This window comes from Centruroides sculpturatus, unplaced genomic scaffold (genome assembly GCF_000671375.1).
Source record: "Centruroides sculpturatus isolate CEXI.00-Female unplaced genomic scaffold, Cexi_2.0 scaffold640, whole genome shotgun sequence".
Taxonomy (NCBI): Eukaryota; Metazoa; Arthropoda; class Arachnida; order Scorpiones; family Buthidae; genus Centruroides; species Centruroides sculpturatus.
The window spans coordinates 181,371-199,016 of record NW_019384805.1 but is presented as its reverse complement, the minus strand read 5'-3'; the positions used below and the strand labels follow the sequence as shown (position 1 = coordinate 199,016).

At 28.6% G+C, this 17,646-nt stretch overlaps 1 protein-coding gene across 1 annotated transcript in view; it reads left to right on the top strand.

Annotated features, from left to right (window-relative positions):
- Positions 1-17,646, top strand: part of LOC111629644 (catenin delta-2-like) — a 67,461-nt gene that overhangs the window by 13,233 nt on the left and 36,582 nt on the right. The window contains exons 2-3 of the mRNA XM_023373529.1: positions 2,700-2,844; positions 14,960-15,031. Of these exons, the coding sequence (XP_023229297.1) occupies positions 2,740-2,844; positions 14,960-15,031 (177 nt within the window). The 5' untranslated portion in view covers positions 2,700-2,739. The remainder of the gene's footprint in view (positions 1-2,699; positions 2,845-14,959; positions 15,032-17,646) is intronic.

Sequence of the window (17,646 nt, the reverse complement as noted above, 5' to 3'; positions counted from 1 at the left end):
CATTTTCTACCTTTCAACTTCTAGCAATTCTTATTTATACATTATTGTATTGATAATTTTAATACTGTTTACATTTAAATCGACCTTTTATAAATCCCATTTGTATGTTCTTTCCTGGTGCCATTTCATTTTTATAAGAATTACTACTTGTTTTATCAAAGATTCACGCAACAATCAATAGCATAAACTAGAATAAATATTAGGTAGAATCTACAAACCTATACCATATGGCACAGGGGTACCACAGCTGCTAATCCGCTATGGTACTCCTGTACCATAGTGGATGTAGGAGTACTGTGGATGAAAATACATTATATCTTGTACATTTTCTTTCTTTATTTATTTACAAAGGTAAGTAGGATCCGAGTCTCTCCGAATCCCTCTTTGATTCCGCTACTGAAAACATAAAAGATTATTGTAGTAGAAACTAAAACTCTTAAGTTTCGATTAAGAAATACATAAATATAAGAATATTTCACTACATTTAATAAACGAAGAGGTAAAAATCAAGTAAAAGTAGTTTAATTAAAGTGACAGGTAGAGCAATTCACCTTATCAGTGTAACTAAACGTACTGACATCTGTAGGCGTGCCAAACAGGACCCCTAATCGTGCAAAGCAATGCATACCAAGCGAGTCTATTAGTAGCTATTAATGCAACATCACCTGTAAGTGTCACATTTAAATTGAATCATTCGATAATTGATAGCTAGGAAAATAACAGCTAACCAAGAATGGACTTGTTATCAGGAAGAACAGAAATGATTTATCATCTAGGAAGAAACTATTCTTTATATTTTTGAAAGTCAGTTTACAAATATATATATATTTTTAATTTTAAATTCTCAAAACTAGTGTCAAGTACGTTTCAATTTATTTTATTTCACATACTTTTCTGTATATTTATCGAACAAATATACTTTTTTTTATACGTCATAATACACAAGAACACCGAAAAAGTTTCTGTCAACTTTAAATATATTATATTTTATTTACTTTTATATAATATTTACGTACAAGTAAGCGTTATGAATTATTAATTAAGACAGTTTTCTACCGTTGAGTGCTTGTTTAAACATTGGAAAGGATTTATAAATTTGTATACAGAGCAGCACAGATATTAAATAGAAACATTCTTACTAACTTCACATAACTTAATTGATTATAGTTTATTAGAATAAAATGTGAGGAATTTGTCACTTCTTTACGTTGATTATCTCTCATGTGAGGTGTAATTAGTTGTATTGTTCATCATTTAGTCTACGAAAGGAATAAGGAATCAAGGTTAACAAGTAATTTTTTATATAATAAATATTTAAAATATGCATTACAAATCTCTAATAAATGTTTCCATTTTATCCTGCAGCCTAAAGATAGGTTTTTGTGGCTTAAAAAGTGAACTACTTTGTCTCCGATAAATAAAATTTTAACTAGAGTGCTTCTTAGATAAGAGGTTGCTTCTTTCCTCAAAATTCTAACTTAATTGAATTTTCATAATCGAATACAATTTTCCATTAATCCTAAAGTGGTTTAACCTTTTTTTTTCTACCGTCTCGAATAGGAAAGCTCTTAATAGATTGGCATGTCTATCAATGAAGTTCTTTTCGATCCTTCCAAGAGTATTTTTCTTATTACTTTAAAAAGATCAGAAGATAATAGTTTTGTATCAATTGCTACTGCGTTTTTATCTTTAAAGGAAATTCTTATATACATAATTTATTGTGTAAAATATATATTATTAAGTTTATAGAATAATTAAACATATTTAAAGTTGTTAAAATGGATATTTACTACACGGTTTGCCGGTTTTGAATGTAAGTTTATACATTTTTTTTTTAACTACTCTGAAAGGAAAAACAAGGCTTACAAAGTGTTATCAGTTATCATATCGTTACATTATTATTACATAGAGAATATTAGATAAAAAAAGAGATAAAAAAAACCTTAGATACAGCAGGAATTTACGCCAATATGCCATTGCTTTATAGATTTTGAAATCAGTTTTGCCAGTGGCAAAAATATCGCTTTCGTATCACTAACATCGTTTTATGTGCGATGAAAGCAACAAAAACATCTACAGGCTCCATCATATCTTCAAATATTTATATTACCAGTATATAAAATCTTTCGAATTTAACTACTTAATGTTTATCAGCAATTTCTAATCGGAATAATTCTAATTAAACTCATCGCTTTATTAAAATCCAATTAATTAATTCTCTTTAATAGTTTATATATTTATAATTAGAAATTTAATTTGCTTATTGTCATCCTTTTTCCTTGTATTAGTTCAATCGAGACGTGGTAATAACGGAATGGTAACTAAAATGAGTATATCGCGTTTTCATTAGAACGAATTCGCTATCTAATTAACAATCTTTCTATGCATTAATAATGTTAAGCAATTAAGATTTAAATGCATCAATTCTCTCCAGTGTTATCTTTCGAACATTAATAAATAGTTTCCTAAAATTATATGCTTAAATATTAAATAATAAATAATAATATACGATCGGAAACTACAAAATAAGAAAAAGAAAAAAGAAAATTCCCTTCCGTCAAAAGTGTGTGTTCAGCTTAAAATCGCCAAACTCGTTAACTATATACGATTTATTAGAGATAATTTAGTTATCTGAGATTTGTATTATGTTCAATGATAAATGCTTAATTCAATTTTTAATATAATTCGTTTCATTTCAGGCTCGATTGAACTATTCGAAATTCACTTTTATCAATCAAAATGCCATCAGGCCAACAAGACGATCAAGAAGGAAACTTAAGCCGTTATCTTGGCGATTCCCACGACCAAACTGGGTCCGATGTCCATTTATCCGTTAAAGAACAAGTAAGTATATCTCTAAATTTCTTATAGAACTTTAAAAAAATTCAATTTTTTTTAAAAATAATCATTTTTTATTACATTTTTATTTATTTATTTATTATTATTATTTTTTTTCTGAGGAAGTTGGCGCAATCAATTTTGTGATGAACGTTTGACAAAAATTAATGATGTTTCACATATCATTGATTATCTCTTGTTTTTCTCGACAAGATTTGATGTTATTTTTATAAAATAACAAGATTGAGTGCTTGTTATAAAGGCACTAGAATATAACATTCTGTATACATCGCAGTATGTAGGCCTACTTCTTTTCTAGTATTTTTCAAATAAAGACGTAAAATATGTCAGATTTTCAAAAAATTTTTGGTCTCCTAAAAGTTTAAAGCTTTCTACACCGGGTCTTTATCTATATAACAAACTGTTAGGACTTCTATCTGTTCTTTTTATGTATATATACGTTCAAAAGTAGCTTACATGCGGGAAACAATGTAGTAAATTTTCTGTAATTCGCAGATTAGGGAAGGAGAATTATTGTAATAAAATATTTTGTATTATAAGTATTAAAAATATGATGTAGAAAAACTTGTACGAGAGGAAAGATCGCGTGGATAAGAAGGCTGAAGTTAGAAAAATCAAATTGTGAGTAGTAAGTAAATCGACAATAATCTTATTGTAAGTGAAAAATTTCTTATACAATCGACTTGAACAAATATCTAGACTTTAAAAAAGGGCAAAAATAAACAGATCCATTTTCATTTTAGCAACAGCAACGAAAATAAAATTGCTTCAGTAGTAAAAGCAACATTGCAACGACTTCCATACAACATCAATAACTTTTTTTAAAATCCTCTTGTATATCTGTGAGTGCTTCCAGATGCTTCAAACAGGTCACGAAAAACAAAGAATTCCTTATTTGGTTAACCAAAGCAGTAAAGTTAAAAACATTTTTTTTTTTTTTAAATGATAAATCTATAGGCTACTTATTAAAACTTTATCAAAACTTTTACCCCAAAAATATCTTTGTATAAAATTTCTAAAAGTGAGTACGTTTCTCCCCCCTGTATTTCTATTCTTTCATAAAGAAATCCACAGGAGAAATTCATTTTCAGCTGTGTATTGACATCCACCGGTTCAATTCAACCATCAGGCAACTGCCAAGATGGCTGAACTGCACCTTCGATCGAGAGTGCCTCTATCAACGAACAATAAACCACAACGGGGCATACTTGGAAACCTTCCAGAATTGTTGGACAAAGGAAGATCGAGCCGCTTTAATGAACACAGATGACATTTATACGTTTTGGCGAAAATGCAACGTCCCCCCTTAACTCTCGGTGTTTTGTGGCTACTGCTACAAAAAACCCGAATGATTTTTTTTCCCTTGCTAGATATACATGCAAAGAATATATTTATTATTATTTTCTTTCTAAATTCTCTTCATCCATGCAGTAAAACATCGTTTAGAGTGTAGTTAATAAATTTTATAACATCTTAATTGCTCGGAGAAGATTACTTTTCTCATTTTTCATATTCAAGCTGAAATAATTTTTGCTAAAATAAGGCAAATTTATTTCATTTTATTTTTTTTTATCCATTGTTTATCCCGATTTATAAATTGATTTAGCATAATTTAATTCTGCTACTTATAAAGGAAACTAAGTGAAAAATTATATAGAAAAGGAAGCTAAATATCTCAAAAGTATTGTTAGGTTGAAGCATATGAAATACTGCCAGAAACTAGGCAGAGAACACACGATAATTACCCTATTAGTAACATTCAGTAATTTAGTATTATGTAATTGAGTTAAGAGACCGTGGTTTCACTAGTTTGGATAATTAAGGAAAGGGGAATACACATGATTTACCAAAACATGTTTAGAAAACACAACTAAGAAGTAGAAATGGGTATTAATTTGTCCTTTTCTCTTCATGTTAACTACAATAATCTATTAAGTAGAGAACTTGTTTCTAATATTAACACTGCTGTGATGATAATATAAACACCTTTAATGTTTATTTCTAAAAGAATAATAGAATTTTTAATGTTTTAGTCCTTGTAAAATGCTCGTGAAATGCAGATTTTATGTATATTTATGTTTATTTGCTTGGGGTTATTGTTAATGTGGAGAAAGAGACCTATTATCATAGACATTTCCTATTGTAAATAAGATAAATAAATTATTACTTTTTACAATAAAAATTGAATATTAATTCAATTTTTATTGTAAAAAGTAATAATTTATTTATCTTATTTACAATAGAAAAAGGACGGGACGAATTTATTTAATTAGGAAGGACGAAAATTTGCATTTCACAATAATTTTACAAAAATCAAAACACTAGAGTATCAAATATTCTATTGTAAGATAAATACTAAGCATATTTATATCACGATAAGCACATTTTAATTTATATCACATTTTAATGTCATCATGCTTATCATATAGATCTACTCTCTATTATTGGGAGTATAATAAGAGTATATCTTCGTTATAACGTTATATCCGGATATAGACTTGTTGCTCCAAGCTCCTTCCTGTACCAAATAATAATGTGTAATATGTGTATAGTATTTTTGAGAATAGAACGAGGCCCTAAACTGTAGCTTCACCCGTCACGTGTATCAAATACTCGATATCACGTAAAAGAAGTTGGATATAACTTAACTATAATAATAGAAATTAATATTGAGAGAGACAAGAATCCGATAAATAAAACAGAAAGAATTTAATAAGTGTAAGGAACCAAAATTAATGAATAACAATGCAGAAGTTAATGAAGAGCGTAAGAACTTGATAAAGAGAAATGAAAGAACGTGATGAAAGGTAATGAAAGAAATCTTGAATAATAATAATAATAATAATAATCAACGTGAATTTTATATTAAGGTAAGAGATAATCAAAGCATAATATTCATAATCTATTTTATTAAAATCGAGTAAATCATTTTTGAATGATACGACATGGGATGGAGCTCGTTTATATTCATAACTTCACGTGTCACGGTTGATATAAGATTATAATTATAAATTAATGTTTTTTTTTTATTATTATTATTTTAAAGAATAAAAATTAATTACCGAATGTCTATCATTTAGCATAATGTATCAAGTTTGTAAAGTATACTTTTTTTAAATTTAACTCGTTAGAGATTTTTCTTTTTGATAAATAATGCACTTTAATTGCTTTTTCTTGTCTTGTCTTCTGTTTTTGTCACATAGATTGCCATAATGTCACTTTACCTACCTGATAAATATTTCAGGTTCTCTGTCTGTCTGTCTGACATCACTGCGAAACTTTTTATCACAAATAATATATTCGAAAATAATTATTAAATTAAATACGTTACTTTACAACAATAAAATTTAAATAATTTTTAATTAAAATGGATTAATATCTTACTTTTGTTCGAGATAAATTGTATAACAATGGAAGAATTTAGTCGAAATTTCGAAAATATCCAAACTCTTATTCTTTAATATCGAGTTATTAACGTAATTAAAAATATGTACTGTATTTTAAATACTTAAATATAATTACTATTGAATAAGTTCTATACTCTTAATATATTTAATAAGCATTTTGATGATTGCTTTCATTAATTGAATTTTAAATTTTTATACTTTCATTTTACGAATATTTTTAAAATTTAATCGTATTTAAAGGATTTTAAATAATAAATTATGTATTGAAACATCGCGCGTATATTTTATTCATAAAATAAATTATTAATTATATATTCTACTGCAGTGAAATTCTATTAGCGTTTAGTAAAATTTCAGCGAATTTTTGAAATTTTTTCCACGAAATTTAAAGAATTTTATGACAATTTTACCAATTAGTAGCATTCAGTACGTGTACAACAGTATAATTTTTATATACGAGCGAATATTACAGATCACCCTATTGCTGAATCTATCCCCTGGTCCTGCTGAGTTTCATCAAGACGTCCTTCAAACGTTCGTTAGTCTCTCATTCATCCTAATCATCGTCTTTTATCGAATATTCAAAAGCTAAGAAATAAATATTCGAAAAATAATACAATAGCTAAATCTCATTTCTATAAAATAATGCTTGGGATTACGTTAAAAAAAATAAATAAATAAAATACCTGCACATAAAAGAATTACCAAGCATAGTTTGTTACCGATCTCATGAAATTCTCTGACATCTTCAATCCTTGCATGGAATTACTTCACGCAAGTGGAGCTTGTAAGATAAGACATGATTCTGTAACACTCCACTGTGCGTGATAACCTAATAGCATCCTGAATTACATTATCTCTTGAAAACAATACAGAGATAGTATATATATCCATAATTAACAAAAAAAAAAATCCTTTCCAATATATATAATATTACTATGGATTATTAACTGATCTTGGTATAAATGCTGTAAAAATTTATGCTATTTTATAGTATTTTCTATGGACTTATCTTCAAGTTTTGAAGTTAAAAAGTGCGGATGAGTATGAAAAAAACTTTAATTTTCAACGCTTAAGCGGTCCATTACACCCAATTTTTCTTAACTTTAATTTGTAAATTTAAAAAATAAAACTTTAAAAATATTAAATTTATAGTTTGAAGTAATATCATTTTAAGGAAATATATATGTTTTTTTTAATACTCCTTCAATTAAAATTAAAATTTTAAATGAAATCTTTGATACTTTGCTCATAATTGTGAATAAAGTAAAGAATAAGTTATTTTTTTATTTAAATTTCTAGAAATGTATTTGTATTTATTATGTATCTTCTTCTTCTTCTTCTTTTTTAATAAATAATGAAACTATCAAGAGCTGAATTTTTTATTCTGGATGCGTTAAGTCTGTATCCAGAACACTAAGTCACCAAGTCTTATCCATTCATCTCCATAAATTAGACAAAATGTCTTCTAATAAATCTCAGAATTGATTACTTTGTATTTCTCTTAGCAAAACTGCAATCCGTCTTCTCTTTAACTTGTTTAGTTATTTGTTTTTGATCTTGCAAAGCGATCTCTGGGCGAAGTTTGCCCGCATGCCAACTTCTATAATCATCATTAACTTCGCTATTGTATTGAAAATAGGGGTAGTGGCTTACCATTTCGAACTAATAATCATCAATATCTTGTATCTTGCGGAAGATATGTGGTATTTACATTGGATTTAAATTCGATACGATTAGTTTATTACGTATCAAAGTATGTATGATATAAAGGTTACAAATTATCTAAATAATAAAAAATTAGAGAATCTAAATGTGTTCTTTATTAAAACACTGTACAAATGTCTAAATTGAGCTCGAGAAACTTTATTGGTCAATTGGATTTGGATAGAATTAAACGAATGAATCACGTAGTTCCTTACTTCCCTAAGTACAATCTTATTATGTAAGTCTAATCCCGTGTTAGAAGTTAATTTAATATTTGTATTGTTAAAGTTTTATGGGTATAAATTGCCTCTTTTATAAAGTAAATCTATGCATTCTTCTATTCACTTTCGACTGAAATATAAATCGAATATGTTACTTCTAAACGTTCTTTTGTAAGAGGAAACCTTGATGGAGGCACGCGTTAGGCTATTTAAGAAGAGCTTTAGCGAATTGTTAATAACGGTTAATTTGTAAATCGGACTAATTTGATAATTAGAGAGGAAGAGCGGGTTGAAATTTAAAGAAACGAAGACGTGATGGAACAAAGCTTTTGGCTTCGTACGTTGAACTCGCTTGTCGATGAGGACGGATCGATAGAGTGGATGGGCGACCTGGCAGCACAAACATTGCCAACTAAGCAGTGTCTAAAATTAGATCCGTTGTCCGTCGAAATCTCGGGAGATGTCCGATGCTGTTAACATAATGTCTGCGTTTGCTATCGGTAAATGCAGTTTATCTGATCGCCTACAATTGATGTCCTACAATATTCACCCGCAATCCTTTTCTAAGCTCCATCTTAAGGTGCCTTAACACATACTCTTACCTCTCTTCTTCTTATTTTTTTTTTATTTGGTCGGTCACGATCGGAAAGAATAAACATCTTCTCAACAATGGCTTCGTTCGTTAAAGGGTTTCTGGCCCGAGGTTTTCAGTAGTTAGGTTCTTAGACATTGTAGAATTCGTCGCGAGTAGCAAATTGGCCTACAAGGCCATCGCTTTTCTTCGTGCCATGGTTTATAAAGGCATTTATCAGATAATACAATAAGAAGTTTGGTACAATGAAGGAATGATAAAGATTGGTTGCCATAGAGACAGCACGTGACGTGTCGTTGATGGGACAGATTGGTGACGATGAGCAGTGCGAAGAGATATGGTGTTTAAATTCCTAAATCTCTGTTCTTTTTCGGTAATCCTCTACCGGCCTAACTCGCGAGAAAGACGTTTCACCAGATCTATGCAATAGGATTAAGTTGATGGAAGCTAGAAAAATGCCCAGTAGTAATGAAACCAATGTCCTTTTCGATAATCGCTTTTGGTCTTCACAAAGTATCTAGTCAATATCCGAGAAACTCGTCTATAGGCTCTAAAACAGACTCTTATAGCCCTCACAAAGGCTGTTATTTTAAACTCAATCCAACACATTTTATCCACAAATTATTTAATCAAATTCCACAAATGTTTTCCTATAAAAATATATATCAATATATATATAAGAAAAAGGAAGAATTTATTTTCGGATAGACTTTAAACGCCTATAATTAAAAGCAAACTTTAAAGTAGGCTATCGTAAGGAGATAAAAACTATTCGACAAATGTTAGATCTTCGCTCGAGTTGCAGCATTTTCAATTTGCAGAGCAAACCAATCTGTTAGGTTAGTGCTCGAATGTGGAAGCTGATAAACGGAGTAGCTGCTTAGGTACATTTGCAATGATGATGAATCAGTTCAGCTTTACTCCTACAATTCATTTAGAACGGTTAGTCCCTGGAGCTATTCATCCGTCATTATTGATATGGGGTCTAGAATTAATTTCAGATAACCGTCCATCAAGTGAAACGATGCTATCCCTGTAGATCTTTGCTCTTGTCGCCGTTGGGTGCGTTTAAACGGAATTCCAAGCCAAACATTGCTCTCAATGCTCTACTACTACGATAGGAATTTCGATAGTGAGACACCTCTTCTCATTTACACTGCATAGAATAGGATAAAACTGAATTAGACTTACATAGGAGCGGATTATCATTTCTATTTTCTTTTATGTTAACAATCTTTGTGTACACTCTAACGCGAAAACTTTTTTTTTTAAAAAAAGGGAGGTTAATATTTTAAAAATAAATGCTAAAATATTGATTAGTAGATAAAAAATTCTCTTGATTTATTAAAGAATATTCCGAGAATCGCAAATACCTTACATGTAAAACACGATCATGATATGAATATAAATATAGTTTAAAGCCGTTTTCTCTACAGATGAACGTCACGTTATGTCTCGCTTTACTCTTCTACTCTTAATTCTACTCAAGATTTTTAAAAATAAAAATAAAAAGCTTTCAACAGCAGCAGCATCCACTATAAACAATTTCCTTCAATGCACTAATTAAATGAGGAGGGAAGCGCATAACAAGCTGATTGTAAACACTAGGTGACTAGCCTACTTAACAAACACTTCTTTGTGACGTCATCCATCACGCCATACGGGCGTCAACACTTCTGACGCCAAGTTTTACGTCCGGGATCATGTAACACTGGACGTTAATGGACTTAAGTTTGTCTGAGGACAATAAAAAACCAAAAATCTAAACCCAGTTTGAAACTTAGATTCGAGCATTTATAGAAAAATTCCGATTNACTATATGTATGTATGTATATCCCGAGGTTCAAAAACTTGTTTGCTCAGCAATCTTAAAGAAAAAAAAATTCTATAGAATTTGTATTTTACGATGGAGGAACTGTATTGGAATATCCTGATTATTTCCATCCGATAACTGGAAACCAAATGAAGATTTTCTTTACATAACAGTACAGTCATCTTGTTATAAGAAGCTGAACACGCGATCAATGAAGAAGCACGCCATGTCTACTTCTGGGACCAGCAAGATTGGTCGACAAGTCAATATGGTAGGGGCAATGGAGCGAATTATATCGGAATCTTTAAAGAAAAACCCCAAGGTAAATTGAATGACAAATCTCCCAGGTTTTCGTTTTTATTAAGAAGTTCGTGGAATAAACTTTTACGACCAAACCTTTCCTATGACTAAGTTGCTTTACTTGCAAAACTTTTCTGATACTTTCTGAGAAATACTCTACTCTAAAAATGTTCTTAGGCCATAAATTATTTTTCGACAATATTTTTCACCTATTTTAAGTTTTATATAAAAGTCACATTTATTTTTATTATATTAAAATATTTCACTAAAATATAATTTAATCATTTCTTTATAGATACGTATGATTTAATTTTAGTAATTTCTATATTATAAAATTTTACTAGGTCAAAAAAAAAATATTAAATTTTGTTTACGCAAAAATTATTTTTAATATTTTTGCATTCGAAATTCTTAAAATTTCTGCTATTGCCATTAAAACGTAATTAACTGTAGATTTAATGAAGTATATTTAATCATTTGTTACAAGTTTAGTTGTAAGTGATTTAATTAGCATATTTTCACCATTTTCCATAGCTTTAAAACGTTTTTGAAGTTGGATTTTTGTGAAATAATGAAGTTTAAAAATGTTCTTTCAGTCATAAATAATTTTTGATAACATCTCTAAATTCTTATATAAGCCAAAGTTTATATTATTAATACTATTATTATTAAAGCGCAATTAATTACAGTTTAAATATAATATATTTAATCGTTTATTACAAGTTTATTAATATACAAGTGGTTTTAATTTGCATATTTTGAACATTTTCCATAACTCGGATACCGAAGCGTTTAATGTGTAAATTTCGAATGTTTTTCGTTTAACCATTTGGAAATTTCTGATTAAACATAAAGAAATAAGAAGAATAAAGATTTTAATTTATCTAACACACCTTTGTGTTAGAGGAATATTTGAAAGTCAGCTTCGTTGCAAGCTGATAAGATCAAAGGAATAATGTCTCCTATGGGAACAGTTTTCGAAAGCTAGTTGGACGTTTCGAGATATTTAACAATCGAAAGTCACTCTGATACAATTTTCTACAGGACAAGAGAGAGCATTCTCTCTAAATTTATCTTTCCTTCTTAACACCTTTTAAAATTCACAGATGCAGCCAATTACACATTGAATCATAGCCGTTATATTTTACGATTTCAACAGGGGTATCGAACTAATTGGCTTTTTTTTTTATTGTTATTATTACTATTGAATCGACGTTTAATCCCAACAGACAGACTCACGCTCGCACTATTTGGAAATCGCCAAGCGTTCATCCTTTCGAAAATTTGATCGTAAAAGCTCGTGGAGCATAGACATAAATTTTTATTCAGTTGCAGTCTATCATCGCAGTTTTGTCACGCAGGGGGTAGAAGACGTTCTGGCATAAAGGACGTTCGCCCGCATACTCTAATCACAGGTTGGAAGATAAACACGGAGCATCACCTGCTACTACATTAGAGCTACGATCGATAAACTACTTTTATGTGGTTCGACTTCTGTTAATTTTAAGAATTACGCTGGCTTGTTATTAGGTAGGTGCGCAGTTTTTTTTTCTTCTTCTTCTTCCACTTTTATATCTTAAATATTCATGTTGGAAACATAATTTTTTTTGCCAGTCATTTTGGAATACTTAGTCGAATCAAAGTAAAATCGTTTTTATGGATTAAAAACACCTCGCCAAATGCTTCTGAACGTTTTTAGTTCGGATTTAGATAATTTTCTTTTCGTTTTTCATTACGGTAAATCGTTAGTTATGGAAAAATTTATCGAAATTCCATTAACAGAACACTTTATGTTTAACATTAATTCGTATGGAAGGTCCCTAAGATAATCCAAGTTTAAAATTTAATAACCTATCAAAAGTGAAATTTCGTGCAACCAAGAAAAAATGATAGAGAAGAGAGAGGGAGAGCGTTTATTTAATAACGGAATTCAGAAATTTTTAATATATTTTAGAAAATTTTCAGTTAATTATCTGATAAATAATCATTTAATAATGTAAACAGTAGTCAAGATGCGTGCTTAACTTTATTATATATATCTGATTATTTCAACAAATATGGAATTTGATCAATGCTGGAATCAATCGAATACACTTTAAATATTACACACAGACAGGAGAAGTTAATGCAGAAACGCTTTCGAGCATTAAAACAATTTAGTGAGATCAATTTAGTTAATGAGAACTTGTATATGCATGTTTACAAATTTCACAAAACTTATCGATCCTCTGCACATTCCTAAGCATTCACTCATCCATTATTATCCGAAAATCCTTTCATATTTGAATATTTAAAATATTTTTCTCATTTAGCTGCATTTTATGTAGTTAAATATGTATATGTACTTTTTTCCTCTGCAATCTTAATAACGCAGAAAACTTCTTTTTTTTTCTTCTAGCAAGTCATGCTACGACAGCATCATTCGTGCTTATCCTCTATTCTTCCTTCAACTTTACATCCGCCTTCAGGAAGTGCAGCATTTCAGTGTCAATACAATCAGATTACTTGACAAGCGAATAAAATAAAATTATATAGTCCTATTCATAGTATTATATTATTACCAAACATAGTTATCGCTACATAAATTGAATTCATCCTGTTTAATATAATAATCACATGCTGCATTGGTTAAAATTAGGCTATAGAAATTCTCTAAAACATATTGTTAATGGATAGATAGGCTATATCTGTTCACTTGATCATGAAATAAACTCTATTTAGTTACTTGATATATAATTTAAGCTCTAAACTTATATTATTTTTGATATCTTTGTTTAATTTATGAATTGTTTGGCATTCTAATTTAGAAATTAAGATAAAATATAGGATAAAATANAATATTTCTAATATTTATATGGCTTTATTCATAATGTCTATATTATATATTATATTTTATTACATATAAAACAATTTAAATTATTTCTTTTCAAGTAATTTATACGCAACTCCTAAACAATTCATCATCATCCTTCACAAGGTTTAGGCAAGGAATTACATATTAAAATCATATATTTCTGCACCCGAATTATAACAGCATCAGGAAGACAATAATACGTTCGGTTTGCATTATTATTTTCTCGTAATATTTATAAGAATTCTTTACAACCGGAAATAAATTTACATTGAAGTTCCACGCGTGAAATTTAACAAGAAATGTCATTTCTATCGATTAATTATGATTAATCATCTATAAAAATGGTATGCTACGTCTGGAAATAATGGATCTGCGTTGCAATAATACATTTTGTTAAGGATATAACATGTATGATTCTCGTTACATACACTCGATTTTCTACTTGACTGCACAATTGACACGTTATGAAGGAAAGACATATTGTTAGGGGAAGTCCAACTGAAGTGCTGTAGAGAAGCAGTAAAATAACTGTGATTATTCTGTCGCTAATATAATGATCTGTGATGATGTACGATATATATATAATATATTATATTATATAAACGATTTTGATGTATTTTATTATTTATCTTTGTCTGTTTACTTATAAAATCGACTTTTTGTGTGTGTGTGTGAGTGTATATATACATATATACATACAAGGGTGCTCGGTCTATCGGAATTTATAAGGTTTATACATAGATAAGTGATCAGATAGAAGAGATATAAGAAAAATTTTATAATTCTCCTGCTCGGTTCATGGACCAGAATAGTTTTTCGTGAAGAATTACTCTTATATAACTGTTGTGAATAGGTCCCACCCGTTTCGTGTTCTCTTTGACAGTATCATTACACGTATTGTTTTTGGAATGGTAAAAGAAAAAATGGGAACATTTTTTTTTATATACAATTGCGAAACGATCGTAAATAATACCAAATTTCCATTTCTCTATTTCCATTTTATTCAAAAATATTATTTAAAATAGATACAATATTCCAAACAAAAAGGGGGTGGTGGATATTTTTATATTTAAGAGTCTCATAAAATGCCTTTTTTAAAGTTAAAAAAAATGATTTTAGGTTGAGAATTGATTCCATTTCTATGAAAATTGTTTATCATTTTTCTATTTTTTAAATTTTTTATGTCATTGTTTTTTCTTCTTTCAGGCGGCGCAATTTGAAAGATTGAGTCGTGAACTAGAAACTGAAAGACAAACAGTTGTTCATCAATTGAGTCGGGTAAGTTTGGCTTTAAAACATAAACGTTTATACAGCAATAACTCTTTCCTTTCTATCGAATTCTTCTTAAAAACATCAAAGAAACAATTTTCCTGGTAATAAATATAAAAAAAAAAATATTATATGTAAAGCGCGTAATTACACGAGACACTAAACTATATCAAACAAGGTTATACAATGATGAAATTTTTAAGTTATAACTTCACCCTTTAGTAAAAAAATAATGTTAGATTTTCGAAGAATGCAAAATAATTAACTTAAAACACGATAAGAATATATTAAAAATGTTTATTAAGAGTTTAAAAATAATAAAATTGTAGTTTTAAGTAACAACTTTGGCTTGATAAAAAGCAATTACCATAAAGAAAATCATAAAAAAAATATACTGCTTTAGAGATAATTTTAGTACCTTTTCCTTAACTGCATTCTTCTGAAAATGGATTTAGAAAAGTTCATTCAGAGAAATTGTATACGCCTGCTCTTAGACTTACTCTAATAGGAATTTCTATGTCTTCTAAGCTTATTAAGTGAAGCTGAGTTTCTAAATTTAAATCATTAATCTACAATAAATTTCCGAAAATTAATTAAAATGCATAAATATCCGTATAAATATATAAAATTATCTTCTCGATAGTGCAATTTCATTCCTGTTTGCAATGAAATATATTTATTAAATCGTGATAACAAAGTGCAATTTCACATCATCTCGATACGTTACGAGCATCAACACGAATACCATAGACCTAATTAATCCTCTTGGGAAATAACAAAAATATACATTTGCTGGATTCACTATTAAATATTTTTAATGTTTTCTGGGCAAAAATATTCCATTTTCGTGGCTTTCGAGTTAATATTTGTCGGTTTTGTGTCTGTCTGCCTGTGTGTATTTATTGTATGTAAAAGCGGAGAGTGGATGATATATTTGGTAATTAAACTAATTGAAACTTCATTAAATTTTTAAGTATAATATTTAATAAATTATATTATTATATATACTCGATTAAATTTTTATTATACTTTCGACAAAATACTAAATAATAACTTAGAAATCAGAAAATGGAAGTGGAATCGTTAGCGGATTTTGCGCTTTGGGCTTTTTTAATGCGTAATAGTGGACCACTTTTGTCAGGTATCAGCAAATGTAAGTTGAATCGTTACGTATTTAAGGCTTTGGGGCCGTCTTAATGCCTAGTAGTAGGTTCCTTTTTTCAGAAATCAATAAATTAAAGTGGAATCATTGGCGGATTTCAGGTATTTGTGCCTAGTACTGTGATTTTTTTTTTTTTGTAGGAAAAAGTAGCTAAGCTGGAGCCATATTTGATTATTTTTAAAAGATAATTCTCGATTATTTCACTAAGATCAGCTCGCTTCTCAACATAAAATAAAAAATAAAATTAGAAATAAACAAGCTTTACTTAAACATTTTTAAATTATCGAAATATAAAACTTCACTCTTAAAAATTCCAAGAAAAAAGTTTCTGCTTTTCTTTAAAAGGGACCCAGTATTGTGGGGCCTTTCTCTCTCGAGAAATAATCGAACCATTAAATCCTCTGCCCAACTGAAAATGCAAAATTTATTCTAGAAAATCTTATAAAAATATTTGATTAATATAAAAATATATTTTATCTTTTCTTTTATCAAAATATAAACATTTTTAAAGGGGGAAATAGAAAATCGACTTTGTTTCATGTTATTGAAGTATAAAACTAGAATTTTCGTAACTGTTTTCTATGCTTAATTCGATGGAAAGAGAGGGGGAAAAAAATAGCAACTAAAATGAATATTTAAAAAGGTTATTTACGAGTAAAGAATAATTATGATTGATTCTCATTATTTAATATCCTTTCCATATTAATATGAAACAGTAAAAATTAAAGGATGATATTTGTCTTAATGAGTTTATTTTCTTATAAAAAAAATTGGATGTCAGAATTTACATTTTGTTCTCATTAAGCAACTAAATCATCTCTACGGATAAATTAATGCATAAAATTAACTGGTAGTCGATAAAATCTATTAAAGTTAAGGAAAACAAACTGCGAAAATTGTAAATTTATTTAATTATTAAATAACTATTTTCGTCATTTCTCTTAATAAACGATCCGGGATTTATATTTAGAACATACAAAAACGTGTCTCCTGTACATATATTTAAATAATAATAATAAAAATAAATATATTACATAAAATAGATTCATTAATTCTTGATTTTTCCTAACACGAAATGACGTAGAGACGGTGAGTATAAAATGATAAGTTGAGAAGAGTTAATATTTTATAGTGAAATACTTTATTTTTCTTTTAAGAAAACTGAATATGATTGATTTAATAATAATAAGAGTTTATTTTTTCATTATTTTTTTGAATTAATAAAGAATAAGTTACATCATTTTTGGATTAAAAAAAAAAGTTATTTTCTTCTTAGTATCAGCTGCTTTCTTCATCAAAATCTGACAATAAATCCATTCAGTTTATGGTTAAAACAATAAAATATCACCGAAAAAATTCTCAGATATTTATTTTAAATCTTCAATTTTACATTTTAAATGAGTTTATAAATCTTTTTACTTAAAAAAAAAATATCAGTTTCGAGGTAACCTCGGTCTATCGG